The following is a 16,839-nucleotide window of genomic DNA, read 5'->3' as shown; positions in this document are numbered from 1 at the left end:
TATTTAATTGTATATTTTTGTATTTCATATTTCTAAATTTACAATGATTTTCTTTCATATTGTTTGAATTATTTCACTTCATTCACATGACCTTTTACATAACATGAACAGGCAAAATATATTTAATGTATAATATAATTAATTATATAATATACATCTTTTTATTTGACTTATTCCTTTAATTTTACATTTTGTATTTATTTAATATTTCTATATTTATATTTTTTTAATAAATTATTGTCACACAATTTTCATGATTTAATTATTAATTCCATACCTTTTACAAACATGAACAGCAACATTTTAAGTCTCCAAGTATGTATTTGATGTAAAATATATATATATATTTATTATATAAATAACTTATTTGTTAATTTTATTTAATTTTATGTAGTTTATATTTAATATTTCTATATGCATATTTAAAAAAAAATTGCTTATTTTTTTAAACTATTTTAATTATTCTTAGTTAATTCAAATGATTAAATCATTCTATTCACAATATTTATTTTATTTTTGTTTTAAATAATTTTCTCATAATTGACATGAAAAAATCATGTCAAATTCATACATTTTACATACATAAACAGCAAGTTCAGATTATGTATTCAACAGAAATGTTCCGAAAAAATACGGGAAATTCCTATCTCGACTGCCTACTACCGGCGTACTTGTGAAGGCCTGACTTTTCCGGTTCCTGTACGACGATGTTTCCCGAGTGTTGCCGAGCGGACCGTAAGCTGTGCCGCTTAGTTAAACTACCAGGAACTGTTAAAACTGGAGTTCTCCGGCTAAATAAGTTTAAAATGCAAATAGTTTCCAGGTGAAAACGGGAGGGTTGACATGTATACTGCCCCTTGTTGGCTTTGTTTGACTCAATTTTTTACCCGTTCGTCCTAGTCGGCAGAAGTAGTAGTAAGTATTTTAGCCTGTAGAGGGCGCCCAAGTATCCTTCGGGTAAGACGAAGAAGAACATAAACATCAGGGTCTCCAGGAACAGGAACGCGTACGGTTTAGCGCAACAAAAGACGACAATATGGGAAAGCGCCAGCATCAGAAAGACAAAATGTAAGTTTGACTTATCGGTCATTGCACAACTGAAAACGTGCTTGTTTTGAGCTTCACCGGCTTATGCTAGCAGGCTAACTTTCACGACATAGCTAGCTGCCGCGCCAAATTGTGCCACTTTCAACGTATATACAGTATGTTTACTTGTATATGCTTTACTTACACAGGTACATTACATCTACAGAGTACACAAACTTCTATGGCGGCAAACGAGCAGGTACGTTTAGTATTTAAAAGAACATTACACCTGTGTGTAGTGGTGAGAACGATTCAACACAGGGTCATCTAGAGCTGAAGACACATATGGAGTGTTTTTGAAGCTTTGTTTTGTTCTGGCTTTCAGAAATCCCACAGGCGAACTTTAGACGACTTCCGTTTGATCACTGCAGGTGAGAGCTCACCTTCTGTCAGCTTCCTCTTTAAAATACACAGCGGGGGTGTCCAAAGTGCGGCACGCGGCTGTCGTTTTATTGGCCCGCTCCATATTCCAAAAAATAATAATAAAAAAAGAACCCAGCAGCAATTGATAAAACATCTGTAATTTGACAAAAGACTAGAGTCAAAATATTGAATGTAAATATTAAAATTTACAAGAAGAAAGTTTAAATAGTTGGGTGGGGATAGAAAATCTCAAATGGAAAAACAATTGGTGTAATTTTACCAGAATGAAGTCGAAATATTAAGAGAGAAAAGTCGTATCCTAATGAGAGAAAAAAGTTCCAATTTTCTGAGCATAAACTCGTAATATTATGAGGAGAAATAATGTCATTTTAGTAGCATGGGGGTGAAATATTAGAGATTTTTTTTTTTAAATGTCATTTTAGTAACATAACATATTAAATATTTAAAAAAGATGCTTTCTTTTAAAGTTACAATATTTTGAGAAACAAAACAGAATTGTATTTTTTGGAAAATTAGGTCGGGGAAAAAAGTTAGAATATTATGGGAATAAAGTCATAATATTACAAGAAGAAAATGTACAAAAATGAAGTCGAAATATTTGAAAGTTAAGAAAAAACGCAAAGATGGGGAAAAAGAAGAGTATAGAGTGAAGCTGATATTCAAAATAAATGTTAAAAGAACATTAAGAAAAGTAAAAATCTGCAGAAATTTTAGGAGAATAAAGTCAAAATATTAAAAGAAAAAAGCTTTAACCTAAAACAAAAAAATCCAAATCAGTAATCTAAAAAATAAGTATATTTATATACAGTTGTGAAAAAAAGTTACAATCTGACAAAAGTTATGTCATTTTTGGAAAATTAGGTTGGGGGGGTAGTCCAAATATTATGGGAATAAATGCGAGAGTATGGGAATAAAGCCATAATATTTCCAGAAGAAAATGTGCCAAGATTATTTAAGACGAAAGCACTTTTTTCTTGGAAAATATGAAGCTTCTTGGCATATTTACTTGCCTTGCTTTCCAAAATATTCAGCCTGGCATTTTTCACCATGTGGCCATCGCTGGGGCTGGACAGACTTTTGGACACTCCCTGCCACACAGGAAAGCTAGAGAAACGATGGCATGCGGCGGACACTTAGCTGCTTTGTCCCCATGTCTCCTCAGCTTGTCCCTTCAGCCGTTTGCTTATCCCGTCTGCACTGCTGACGGCGTCGTCTTTGACCTGCTGTGAGTCGATGTCTTTATTCCCACTAAACAACCATTGGTCCATACCGTTGACGTTTTCCTCCTGCTGTCATTCTTCATATTCATATTGTCATCTCTTAGGAGCATTGTTCCATGGATCAAGAAGTATGGAACTAACCCCATATCTGGAGAGGTGACACCACAACAAAATTACACTGACTTTATGGAGTGGGTGGGTGTGGGTGTGTGATTGCACGGCACCCCTTGAGCTCTATTTTGTCCCACGCAGAAACTGGAGGCAAAGTCGCTCGTCAAGCTGAATTTCACCAAGAACAATGAAGGTAAACATGAATGTTGTCACATGTTTTTCATGTATTTTTTATTTTTTTAATTTGTGTGCATATTTTTTTTTTTTACCATTATTTAATTTGATTAAAATATATATATATATATATATATATTGTCTTATGTATTTATTTAATGTTTTACAATGTAATTACAATTTTGTATATAATGATAATAATAATAATAATAATAATACAAATTGTAATAAATAATTTCCTTTTTTTGCAACAGTTTAATGAAAATTTTAAAATAATTATTGCATTATTTAATGTAAATTATGTATGTAGTTATTACATTAATTTTTTGCAATGATTTAATTTGAATTTTAATATTACATTTGTACTTAATGTTTTGCAATTTGATTATAATTGTTTTTATATATGATATAAATAATAACTTTTTTGACAGTTATTTAATTTTAATTTTTAAATAATTATTACCTTAATTTTTTCCCAGCATTATTTAATTAGACTTATATTTTAAAAATAAATTACATGACTGAAATGTTTAGTACAATGTTTAATTGAAGCTTTCTTGGTAATATTACATTAACCTTCTGCAATTATTACATTCAAATTTTATTTTTTATTTATTATGTATGTATTTAATGCTTTACAATTTGATTAGAATTTTTTAATATACGATATAATATAATTATAATAAATAACTTTTTTTTTACAATTATTTAATTTGGTTTTTAAAATAATTATTACATTAATTATTTTTCCCCAGCATTATTTAATTTGAATTGTTTTTTAAAATAAATTACACAATTTAATTGTTTAGTACAATGTTTAATTGGAATTAATTTTTAATTGAATTTGAAATAAGTTGTAATTACATTATTTTGTAAATTTTTTTGCAATTATTGAATTTGAATGTAAAAATGACAATGTCTCTATTTAATGTTTTACAATGTAATTATAATTATTTTTATATTCATTTTATATCATAAAAAGTGTTTTTTTATATGAATTTGTAATTAATTTATTGTTCTATGCCGTTATTTAATTTAAAATAAATGAAGACAATTCTTTTGTACAATATTTAAATAGTTTTTGCAATGATTGAGTGTATATTATTTGTCATGGAAATAGTGATTTATTCAATGAGACATTTTTGGTATGATTGCTGTAAACACAGTATGTCATGTCCATACTCATACGATCCCTGCGTGGCGGCAGTTAGCAAGGCGGGAAACTAGCGCATGACATACGCGGCAGTGGCTGATGTGGCTGACGTTGACTCTTCATGGAATTAGTTTCCCTTTTTGTTGTTTTGCAGGAAAATATCACTGTCCTGTTTTGTACTCGGTCTTCACAAACAATTCTCACATCGTTGCCAACAAGGTCACTGGCAACGTCTTCTCTTACGAGGTTGGTGAGCGTGAGCGTGCGCGTGCGCGCACACGTGCTCATTCCAGCATGCTTTAGTGTTGTGGTGATGTTAGTTTGCCAAGACGGAAGGCGTGCGTGCGTGTGTGTTGTTGCTCAGGCTGTGGAGCAGCTCAACATCAAGCCCAAAAGTTTTAAAGATCTGCTGACCGATGAAGCTTTCACCCGAAAAGACATCATCACGCTTCAGGTGGGTGCGCTCGTGCGTTGGTTCGCGCGTTAAAGCGAGTGAAAGTGACTCTGTTCTCGTCCCTCCCCTGCAAGGACCCAACAAACCTGGACAAGTTCAACGTGGCCGACTTCTTCCACGTGAAAAACGATCTCAAAGTTCTGGATCCAGGTGAGACGTCCCGTCAAGTGACCGGCTTTGATTTGTGTCCTGGGAGACGGTAACGCATGCTTTTTCGTGCGGCGGCGATCCAGACGAGGAGAAGGCCAAGCAAGACCCCTCGTACCACCTCAAGACCACCAACCTGGAGACCAGGGAGACCCTGGCCGAGCTCTACAAGGACTACAAGGGGGACCAGCTCCTCGCCTCCACCATGAAGGAGCCGGAGGCCAAGAAGACGGACAAATTCAACACGGTAAGGACACAGATGCAACGTATTGGACTAGAATGGACCTAAAGACACGGGCGTCCAAAGTGCGGCACAGTCTACACATAGAATTTAACAAGAAAGCTAAAAAAACTGGAAACATCAGCAGTGATTTTACAAAAATAAAGTCATATTATTAAAAGGGAAAAAAAATTATGTAACGGGGAAAAAATGTAATTTTAGGAGAACGTCATTTTAGTAGCATAGCGTAGTTGAAATATTATGACAAATGCAGCGTTGTCATTTTTGGAAAATGAGGTTACGACGTAACAAGAATAAAGTCAAAAGGTTGTGGGAATAAACTCAGACTTACCAGAAGACAAGTTGAAATAGTTGGAAAACAGGAGAAATGGAAAAAAACAGCTGACATTTTATGAAAATAAAGTCAAAATCTGATGGGAATAATAATATAGGAATTGAACAAAAATAATGTTGAAATAGTTGGAAATAAAAAAAACAGCAGAAAAAGAACAGAAGAGCTGTAATTTGATGAGAACAAAGTGAAAATATTAAAAGAAGTCCTATTGTAATGAGGGGGAAAATCACAATTTTATGTGCATAAACTCATAGTATGAGGAAAAATAACATCGTTTTAGTAGCGTAAGAGCTGAAATATCAAAGAAATAATTGTATTTTTCTAAAGTTATTACGAGAAACAAAAATATTGTAATTTTTTTCAAAATTTGGTTGGGGGGGAAATATATTATGGGAATAAAGTCAGAATATTGCAAGAAGAAAATTTACAAAGACTAAGACAATTGTATAAATATTTGAAATGTAAAAAAAAAAATGGGGGGGGAAAAAAGAGTGAAGTTGATATTAATAAAGTATTTTTCACCTGTATGACAAAAGCTGAGATGCGTTGAAATGTATATAACTTCTTAGCATGTGTACAAAACATTTTTCACGATGTGGCCCTCCTGGAGGAGGAAGTAACGAGGTTCCACTGCAACGAGGAAGTACTGTAAATACTGTAGCACAGCATGTTTCCCACCAGGAAAGGCTGCAATGTGCACAGCGTCCACAGGAGGGAGACAAAGACAACAGCTGCTAGATTTGGCGGCCTTACACAAGTCTCTAGTCCACCTCCCAAGCCAAAAACGGGTTTGACAAGTATTTCTTTGTCACGTGTTTAATTTTTTTTTTTTTTTTTTTTTAAGATACACAAAGTTGCGTCGCTGACTCCTACCAGGCTGCAGTAACATCCCAAATGAAACATTTGACCGGCCCAAAGTTGTATTCTACATGGGAAAAGTCCGCATTTGTCTTTCTCTACGTGTGCTTTGAGGAAAGGATGATTGATTTTTTCTCTTAATATTTTAACTTTATTCTTATGAAACTACGGCGGATTTTCCATTTTTGCTTTTTTAGAAAAAAAAAATTCTTGTTTAAATGATACTTTTAGAACGTGTTGCGGGTCAATAGAAACACAGCCTGGCTTTGGACATCTCCCCCCCGGGAGTAGCCCAAACGTCGGCAGCGTTGGCGCCACCTGTGTCTGCAGGTGACAGCAGAGCATGCGAGGCCTTCCTGAGCGCTGCGCCGTGTCTGCTGTTGCTGCGCTGATGCGAGGTAGCCAGGAGAGGAATACATGTAGGTCGGGGGGGGGCAGACGAGGTAAGTGGAGCAGAGTTGAATCCATGTTCACTCCTCCTCTCCCTTAATCATGGGGATGAACTCATGACACATGCAAGGCGGTAAACAGGAAGTGATGTTTGTGGAGTAGCTTGCAAGGTCATCTCTTCTCACACAGATCTATCTTATCTTATCTTGTGTGTGTGTGTCCTCCAGGCCCACTACTCCACAGGCAGGGTGGCGGCCTCCTTCACGTCCACGGCCATGACGCCTGCCACCACACACCAAGCAGGCAAGTCAACGTCTGGCGCAGACATTCATCTCCTCAAACACATGTGACACGTGCTTGGATAAGGTCACACACACACACACACACACGGTCACACACACTCGCTGGCCACAGCATTGTTAGATAGACAGATGATGACGCTTGCTTTCCCACAGCGCAGTAGTGTTGGGCAACAGGGTGTTTTAGAATGCTTGGAGCCACAACTCCCATGTTGTGCTTCACAATGCATGACTTTCACGTTATTAAATCACAACCTGAATGAAAGGCGCCTCATGTGCTGGGGGGGGGGGGGGAAGGGAACCAAAAACACATTTGATGTACTTTTTCCAAAATCATTGGAGGATCAGGCGTCTTCTCTAAGGGGGCTTTGAATGCAGGAGCATCCGGCGGGACGCCAGGCAGTCGGAAAACCTGGTTTTCCTCCACCGCCGCCGAATCCGACCGCTGTTCAAACTATCACAGGCACATGCCCCACGTTTTGGCTAATTAGCCGCAAAAACTCACCACACCCTGCGAGTACACCCCCCCCCCCCATAATACTTTCTCAATATATTTTTCTTGAATGTTATTTTTCCACAGAACATTACGAGTTTATTCTCCTAAAACTGCAATTTTTATTTTGGTATTTTTCCTTTTCCGAGTAGATCTTTTTTCTGTGTTCTGTTCTATTGTGACTTTATTCTTGTCAAGTTGCACAAGTTTTTCCCATTTCTGTGATAACTTTTTCCCCAACCTAATTTCTAAAAATTACAATTTAATGTTTTTGTTTGTTTTTCTCATACGACTTTATAAAAATGACATTTTTTCTTGAACATTTCAGCTGTATGCCACTAAAATAACATTATTTTTCCTCATAATATTACCAGTTTAGTCTTGTAAAATTGCATTTTTTTTTTCCTTGTTAGAATACGACTCCCCCCACCTCCCCCCAAAATGTCTACTTTATTTACTTTATTTTTAGTTTGAGCTGGCCGCACGTTGGCCAACACAGTAACAGTCTGGAGATGGGAAGACCTGGGTTGGATTCTCCCCTGGGCATTTCTGTGTGGAGTTTGTATGTTCTCCCCGTGTGTGGGGGGGTTTTCTCCGGGTACTCCGGCTTCCTCCCACATTCCAAAAACATGCATGTTAGCTTCATTGGTGACTCTAAATTGTCCATAGGTATGAATGTGAGTGTTTGTCTATATGTGCCCTGCCATTGGCTGGCCACCAGTCCAGGGTGTACCCCGCCTGTCGCCCGAAGTCAGCTGGGATAGGCTCCAGCATGCCCCCGCGACCCTAATGAGGAGAAGCGGTCTAGAAAATGGATGGATGGATACTTTGAGCTGTCCAGCTTTAAACTAAAGCTTTCAACTTTCTTTGTGTCATGTTTTTATAATATTGTGACTTTACTCCTGTAATATTTTGACTAACTTTTTCCCCAACCTTATTTTCAAAAACTTAAAATTATATGGTTTTTTTGTTCTCATAAAATAACAACTTTAGAAATATAAGATATTTATTCTTTAATATTGCAACTGGTATTATCTTACCTCGTGATATTAACAGTTTATTCTTAGACAATTGTAACTTTTTTTCTCGTTAGAATACGACTTTTTTCTCCTCATATTTGGACTTTATTCTCATAAAATTACAACCATTTTTCCCCATTTCAACGTTCTTCACGTAAAAATGTTCTTTTGGTAATATTATGAATTTATTTCCATAATATTCTAACTTTATTGAGCAATTGACCAGCCAGCCTGAGCCTGGTGGGGGGGTGGTTGGCGGCACCTGCATGCCATGCCTGCTTTCTGCTTATGATGATGCGCATGGCCGCCACCTCTAGCGCCGGGGCAGAACCACACGGTAAATGTAACGGGTGTGTTTGTGCCGCAGACGCCATCGCAGACGACACGGTGCGTTACAGCTACGTGAAGAAGAAAGGCTACGTCCGCCTCCACACCAACAAAGGGGACCTCAACCTGGAGCTACACTGTGACAAGGTGCTCAAGCGCATCACGACTTTCAATGTTGTTGTTGTTGTTATTATTATTATTATTATTATTATTATTTTACATTTTCAAGTCATCCCATCAGACTGATGGTAACCCAAGCCCCTCCCTCTGCTCCCCCTCAGCCAGATCTATTTGTGGGCTTCTGTTTAGGAATTAATGAACCCCGCTTTCCCGTCTCTCACACACACACACACACACACACACTCTCTCTCTCTCTCCATGGCACAAATCCACAGCTCACCTCCTTTCTCATGTCGTCTAACATGTCAGCGGGCGTTACCATGGATACCTGGCACCTGAGTGGCATAAGATCAGGTGTAGGTGTCAGATAAAGTGCCACAAACATGGCCGGTAAATGATGTCGCAGTACATTAGTTCCTTCTAGGAGCCCAGAAATGGCCTAGTATGGCATACATGCCGTATGAACGTGGGTGGGAGGGGGGAGTTAAAAGACTGCATCGTGTTGCCAGGCGACTTTCTGTGTTGTTGCTTTGGTCTGATGGCTTTGGGACGGCGCCTCACACAAGCATGTGAAGGACTGTCAGCCAGTTCCCGCGCTGACGTCGCTGATCACAATGCAAAGCATGCCTCTGGTATCTGGACTGCAGTGCATTCTCAAGCTAGCACGCACGCACCGAAAACAATAATCATTCAGTGTTGAATCCCACTTAACTTGAGGTTAGTGCAAGTAGGCAGATGGGGTTTTTTTTGTTTTGTTTTTTACAATTATTATTATTATTATTATTTTTGTAATTAATTACATGTATTTATATAATGTTTTAGAATGTAATTACAATTTTTTATATATATATATATATATATATATATATATATATATATATATATATACATTGTCTATAGCGGCCACTAGAGGGAGTCTGCAAAAGTGGCCGCTACAGACAGGTGGCCTCTATAGACAGGTTGGCGTCCAGTTTGAACATTGACCAGTAGAGGGGGAAAAAAGGGGGGGGGGGGGATACTTATAATGTTGACCAGTAGAGGGCACTGCGGACTGCGGATAAAAGTTAGGCTTGTTATTATCATGGTTCATGGGTCATGGTTTTAATTCATCCTGAACATGCATATGAGTCAAACAGTAGCACATCACATAGTACAATTCACAATTTTGCATGTCCAAAAAGGAGTAGGAAGAAGCAAAGCTTATTTAATCCTACTCCTCATCAGTTTCACATCAGTTGCAATACATTTATTCACCTCTTGTTCTTCCAAGTGTACTTTGTAGGTCTACATGACAATGTAGTGCAATCATAGCCAAGGTTTTTACTTACTAAAAGGAAGCTAGAGGCTTAATAATAACTGATAGAATATACCCCCGACCCACAGAACAAAGCTGTGCTAGTAATGTCTTACGCTTGTTTTTAATATTTTACTTTTTATACGGCAGAGTGTCATTACAGCTTTAGTTCATCAGGAAGTGACGGGAAGTGACGGTGGGCGTCCCAAGCAGGAGAGCTAGGCTCAGTGCTAGCTGTGAGTTTGGAGACGTGAGTCTCTCCTTCCCCACAACAAGCGGCATTACAGTATTGACCAGTGCACACCAGGAAATAAACGGTGTCATTTCTTACAGGCATTGGCTGGACAGCTATGTAGTGGGGCTTGTTTAACCTTTGCCTTGTGGGCAAGCAGGAAGGAGAGACGATGCTGAGAGATGTGTGTGTGTTCTGAGCTGCTGTCTGGTGGCCGCGTTCAAGAAATAAAGTTGGCAAAAGTTATCAGTCAAAGTTATGATTACGTAATTCTTTCCCCAGTATTAATTTGAATAACGTTTTTTAAAAATTATTATATAATTTCATTATTTTGTAATTATTACATTGTTTTGCAGTTTTTTATTGCAATGTTTATTGGATGTTATACAATTGAACTGAAGTGTTTTGACTGGTAAAAGATGGAACACAGGAACACATGTGTCATGTTTACAGCCTTATTCCGTATTCCTCTTGCTTGGGCACCCGTGCTGATAAAGTTACGCGTGCTTTGTGCTCGTCAGGTTCCCAAAGCGGGGGAGAACTTCATCGGCTTGTGTAAGAAGGGCTACTACGACGGCACCGTCTTCCACAGGTCCATCCGCAATTTCATGGTAAGAAGATGTTCAAAGCTCCCGCAGGCGTAATGGGTGCGGCGGTGTCCGTGCTGCGCTTGGGAGCTTAGCTGTAGATAAAAGGAGGTCTAATTTTAGCTTCGACAGCGGCTCCAGAAAAAGACAGCGTCAGTGGGTCACGGTACGGCGCGCAGCTGTGGTTGTCACTGGCGTGATGTGTAGAATCACGTGTAATGATAGCTTGACACTGGTGGAACAACACCACATGCTTGCTTGAACAATGGAACGTTTTTTTTTTTGTTTGTAAATAAAGTGCACAACTTTCCTCACGCTACTTTCCCCTCTCCACCCCCCTCCAGATTCAAGGAGGGGACCCGACCGCCACCGGCACAGGTAGAGTACCAGCAGAACCGCTGCGCTTGGAGCCTCTGTGTTCAATTATTCACACTGCCTTTTTTGGAGGGTGTGTGTGTGTGTGTGTGTGTAAACACTGCAAGGCCACATGGAAGTGGATAGAGGCAGCTTCTAAATGTACGCAGAGAGAGAGAGAGTGTGGGGCGTGCCTTCCTAAAAGGGCATCATGTCGCCCGACACAGAGCGCTTTGTGCCTCCGTCCGTGCCCAAACGCTGCCACGGCGACAGCTTGATGAAGGCGCTGCATTCCAGGCCTGTGCCGTCCATTCTCCTCGTCACCTGGACACACACACACACACACACACACAAACACACAAACACCAAGCTGAAAATCTCCTTTATTACTAGCAGACATGTAACACACAGCAGCAGCTGTGGTGTGTTTGTGTCTTATTATGTGTACAATATTGGGTAATAGGAGTGTAAAGGTGGCTTATAGGGGTGTTATTTCATGTCTAGAGGGCTCTAATAGTGGTAAAGAGCATATTTCCAAGGTAGTAAAGAGGTTTTCTATGTCTTTTCTCGTATTGTGTGTACTATATCGGGTCATCTTTTCCCACCAACCATTATCACCCAATATTGATTGTACTGACAATGCAGTGTTGAATGCCATACATTCATTTGTGGCGCTCCACCATAGAGACTGTAGATTTGGACCGCCACAAATTAAGTTTGGATAGAATTTGACTTTATTCTTGTAAATTTACAGCAGATGTAATTTTTTTCCCCCAATTATATCTGCTTTCTTCTGAAAAATGTTCTTCTCGTAATATAATAGACCTCCCCCCCCCCTCCCATCGTATCATAATCTTTCCCCAACCACATTTCCCAAAAAGTACAACTTTCTTGTTTTCTTTCTCATATTAAGACGTCTTTCTTTAATACGTGCTACTAAAATGACATCATTTTTCCTCAGAATATTTATTCTCTTCAAGACCACAACTTTTTTCCCCCACATGGGCTCCACATGGGTTATGTGATGTTTGCTCCTCAGGGTTAGGGTTGGGTTTAGGGTCAGAGGGTTAGGGTCAGGGTTAGAGGGTTAGGGTCAGGGTTAGAGGGTTAGGGTTGAATAATGTAGAAATGTCACTGCTATAATACGCCCAAGACACCCGCTCTGAATCTACAAAAGAGCGAGTGGAAGCTCTTCCAGTTGAAATGTCAAGTCTAAACACATGTGTGTGTGTGTGTGTGTGTGTGTGTGTGTGTGTTTTCCAGGAGGAGAATCTTTGTGGGGAAGAGCCTTCAAAGATGAGTTCCGGCCCAACATGTCCCATACAGGGCGAGGGGTTCTCAGCATGGCCAACTCGGGTCCAAACACCAACAAGTCTCAGTTGTAAGAACTCTCACTGATAACTAAAATAGTTTGGGGGCGGAGTTTGGCACATTTTGAGAAAACGCAAGGTTGACAAGCTCCAGCGTAAGTTGTGTTAACTTGTGTTTCCCATCAGCTTCATCACATTCCGCTCGTGCACCTACTTGGACAGGAAGCACACCGTGTTTGGAAGGTACCGTGGATCTCCCTCATTCACATGGCTAGTGCTTTTTCTGCCGTGCAACATGTGGTGGCGGCAGCACCCAAAGGAAAGACTTGGCTGCTTCCAAGTCAAACTGAGGGGAACTTCCTGAAGTGCTGCACCTGTAAAGCCTTTAGTGCAGGCATGTCCAAACCTTTTCCCCCAGCGGGGGCCACATCGCGAAAAATGAAAGGATGTAACTTTTCCACTTTGATATTTTGTCAAATATGCTAAGAAGTTAAACATAGTTGAAGAAAAAAGTGCATCTCAGCTTTGTCATATCAGTGAAAAAGCACATGATCCTTATCTACCTCACTCTTGGCTCTTTTTTTCCCATTTTGATGGGTTTTTTTCCAGAATATTTGAACTTTCTTCTTAAATAATCTTCGTAAATTTTCTTTTCATAATACACTAGGTCCCCAACCTATGAACAGCCGACCAACAGACGCTGGGGAGAGAAAGCTAAATGGAAAGCTATATTGTTAGCTGTATGATAGAACCCGGACAGAGCGTGTGATTAAAGTTTATGAAGAGTTAATAGGCCTGCTTAATTCTACACCACCCACAGAACACTACCTCTTTTAGAAGAGTCTAACCACCACCACCATTTGTCCTTTTTTTCAATAACTCCTCCTCCTCCTCCACAACGACGTATGCTGGACCACTCCTCTTCAAAGGTAAATAACATTTATCATTACGTATTATTATATCACTTTTATTATTGTTTTTTTCATTCATTATCCTGGTTTAATATTACTACTGCATCCAAACTCATATTTACATACATACACATATACTGTATATGTATACACGTACATGTAGTACCTATATCATTGGTAACATTACCTTTTCCCCTACTTAAGAACAATTCCACTTAAGAACGGTCGTCTGGAACCAATTGTGTTTGTTAGTTGGGGACTTAGTGTTTTGTGACTTTATTGCCATAATATTATAACTTTTTACCTAACTTAATTTTCCAAAAATTACAACTTTATTTTGTTTCTCATATTTCCAATTTATATTACAATATTATATTATATATTCTCAATATTACAACATATTTTTCCTGTAATGTTTCAACTCTATGGTGCTCAAATATTATCTTTCCGCATAATATTACAAGTTTATTCATGGAATTTTTTTTTTTTTTTTTTTTTTTTTTTTGGTCATTAGAATATGACTTTTTTCATTTAATATTTTGACTTTATTTTGGTAAAATTGTATGTTTTTTTCCCCTATTTCAACTTTCTTTTGGTAAATGTTTTTCTTGTAATATGACTTTATTTCCATTATGTTCTAACTTTTAACCCCAACCTAATTATTCAAAAAATACAATATATATGTCATATATATATATATATATATATATATATATATATATATATATATATATATATATATAGGGTTACGGTATATATAGGGTCACGGTGTTACTAAAATGATATTTTAAAAAACATTTATCTTTAATATAATAGATTTTTAGATTTTATATGTATTTTATATATTATATTTCCTCATAATATTTCCAGTTTATTCTCCAAAAATTGCAACTTTTTTCTTGTTAGGATATGACTTTTTCCTCATAATATTTTAACTTTATTCTGGTAAAATCAGTTTTTTTCCTCCCCAGCTATTTCAGCTATTTGAATAATATTTGTATTTAATATTTTGGCTTTAATCTTGTAAAATTGTAGCTGTTTTTTACATTTCTGCTTCTTTTTTTTTTTATTTTCCAACAATTTCAACTTTCTTCTTTCTTCTGTTAATTATGACTTCATTCCTGTAATATTTTTACTTTCTTCTCAGAACATTGGAACTTTTTGTGCAACCTAATTTTCAAAAAATGACAACTTTATTTGTTGTTTTGTTTTTCCATTATTTTACGACTTTAAAAAGTAACATTTTTCTTTAATATTTCAACTTTATCCTGCTAAAATGACTAAAATACAAAAATTTTGCTTCACAATATTAGGTATTCTTGTTAAACTACGACTTATTCTCAATATTTTGACTATTCTTGTAAAATTACTGCTAATTTTATGCATTTTTGCTGGGTTTTTATTTTAATTGTAGTTTTGGAATGCCGTGGGCCAATAAAAAACCTGGTAGTAAAGATAATGACACATTATAGGTCAATAGTTGTGTTCGTAGATTGATTCGTATTTCAATCAAGCTACGTAGCCTTCATTATTCCCACTCTTATTAAACCAGGGGTGTCTTGTCTAAAGTGCGGCCTGCGGCTGTTTTTTGTATTATTATGGCGCAGTGTACGGTTTTGTGTTGTGAGACTGTGCCGTGTACTCATTCACAGAGTGGTAGGTGGCTTTGAAACGCTGACGGCCATGGAGAACGTGGAGAGTGACACTAAAACGGACAAACCAAAGGTAAGAAGCAACAACAACGCCACACCGCCTCGCCATTTGAAGGCTAACTCCGATTTTCTGGTCCCCAACTAACGTTTCCACGAAGCGCTACAGTTTTCATGTCTCTCTTTTTAAAAGTATCAAAAAAAATCAAATGAAAAATAACGGTGCCGTCCCACTCTTTGGCAGCCATCTGTGGTGGCACCAGTCCACCAATCACAGTGGTAGGGCACCCGAGGGGGCGGTGATCCTGATTGGCAGACAGAAAATGGTTCCACCCAAAAGGCAAAAAACCCGCCTTACACACGTTATGACATACAAGTCTACTATAATAAATGTTACATTCAAAGACTAGATAGGACAGCTCTAGTCCTAGTACTATCTAGTCTTTGAGTATGAACTGATGAAGCCTGTTCAGATGAGAGGCAAAACATCTTCCAAAACAACCCAAACAGGCCAGCTACACAGTTACGCATGCTCAAAGACTAGATAGGACAGCTCTAGTCTTAGTCCTATCATGACCTGATGAAGCCTGTTCAGATAAGAGACAAAACGTCTTCTAAGACAACGTAAGCAACCAGATAGGACTCTAACTAGAGCTGTCCTACCTAGTCTTTGAGCATGAACTGCTGAAGCCTGCTATGATGAGGGGTAAGATGTCTTCCAAGACAACCCAAACACACCAGAAGAAAGTTCCTTAGTATTTGTAGAGAAATGAAAGTGTCATCACTGAAAGAAAAGGTGAGTATGAGATGGAAAAGCACCCTGTGAGAGTCCAACTGAGGTGTTTCCAACATGTCTTCTTGCGTGTTTGGCTCTTCCACAGTCGGAGATCAAGATCATCAGCGCAAGCGTCTTCGTGGACCCATACGAAGAGGCCGACGCCGAGGTTCGCTGCCGCCGCCGTCATCTGCAAGCGGGAGTGTTGGCGCTTTGGGAATGGAACGCCATGTTTCTGTGTTTCAGATCGCCGCCGAGCGAGAGAAGGAGCGTCAGAAGGAGGAGGAGGAGGAGGAGGAGCAGCAGGCCAGCGCCTCCGTGAGGAGGGCTAAGGAGGAGCAGGCGCCAAAGGCCTTCAAGCAAGGCGTGGGCAAATACATCAACCCCAGCGCGGCGTAAGGACACCCGCTATCATCACGGGACCGTCTGTGTCCACACTCCGTACAGGAGGTGGCGTCGTAAATTCAAAGTTTACAACAGACACGTCTCTGATGTTCTAGGAAACGGCCGGCTGCAGAAGAAGAAGAAGAAAGCGGACCTTCCACCAGCGCCTCTGCTGCCAAGAAGCCCAAAGGCAAGACCACCTTGGGAGACTTCAGCTCGTGGTAGCCGTGGTGGTGGCCATCCTTGCATCCTTGCATCCTTGCATCCTTCCTAAGCATCACAGGTCATCATGATCATCATCACAACTGTTCCCTTTTGTGCTGATGCAATAAATACCAGTTTCTTTTTATACGTCGTCTTCTCTGGCAGACCAGGTGCATGATTTACCATTCCTTATATTGGAGCTTGTGTTTATTATTCTGTGCATTGCGTTGCCTTTTCGGGTCGGTCAACTTCAATGAAAACTTCCCCAGTCCAGGTATATCATTTAGATTTTTCAAGGCTCCCAAATACAAGACTCCACAGTAATGATT

The 16,839-nt window shown here is 38.7% G+C and overlaps 1 protein-coding gene across 1 annotated transcript; it reads left to right on the top strand.

The window, feature by feature from the left end:
• The first annotated feature begins 817 nt into the window (after window positions 1-817).
• On the top strand, window positions 818-16,652 carry ppil2 (peptidylprolyl isomerase (cyclophilin)-like 2). Its single transcript, XM_054774576.1, has 20 exons — window positions 818-1,068; window positions 1,236-1,285; window positions 1,412-1,457; window positions 2,633-2,695; window positions 2,795-2,846; window positions 2,943-2,994; window positions 4,283-4,374; window positions 4,493-4,582; window positions 4,657-4,732; window positions 4,816-4,976; window positions 6,780-6,855; window positions 8,731-8,837; window positions 10,858-10,947; window positions 11,268-11,301; window positions 12,541-12,658; window positions 12,774-12,830; window positions 15,151-15,223; window positions 16,029-16,091; window positions 16,169-16,317; window positions 16,423-16,652. The coding sequence occupies exons 1-20, from the start codon at window positions 1,037-1,039 to the stop codon at window positions 16,529-16,531; spliced, it is 1,590 nt and encodes a 529-aa protein (XP_054630551.1). The 5' UTR covers window positions 818-1,036; the 3' UTR covers window positions 16,532-16,652.
• Window positions 16,653-16,839: the final 187 nt, after the last annotated feature.

This window comes from Dunckerocampus dactyliophorus, chromosome 4 (genome assembly GCF_027744805.1).
Source record: "Dunckerocampus dactyliophorus isolate RoL2022-P2 chromosome 4, RoL_Ddac_1.1, whole genome shotgun sequence".
NCBI lineage: Eukaryota > Metazoa > Chordata > Actinopteri > Syngnathiformes > Syngnathidae > Dunckerocampus > Dunckerocampus dactyliophorus.
Note: the sequence above shows the minus strand (reverse complement) of the source record. Positions and strands in the feature narration are given on the sequence as shown.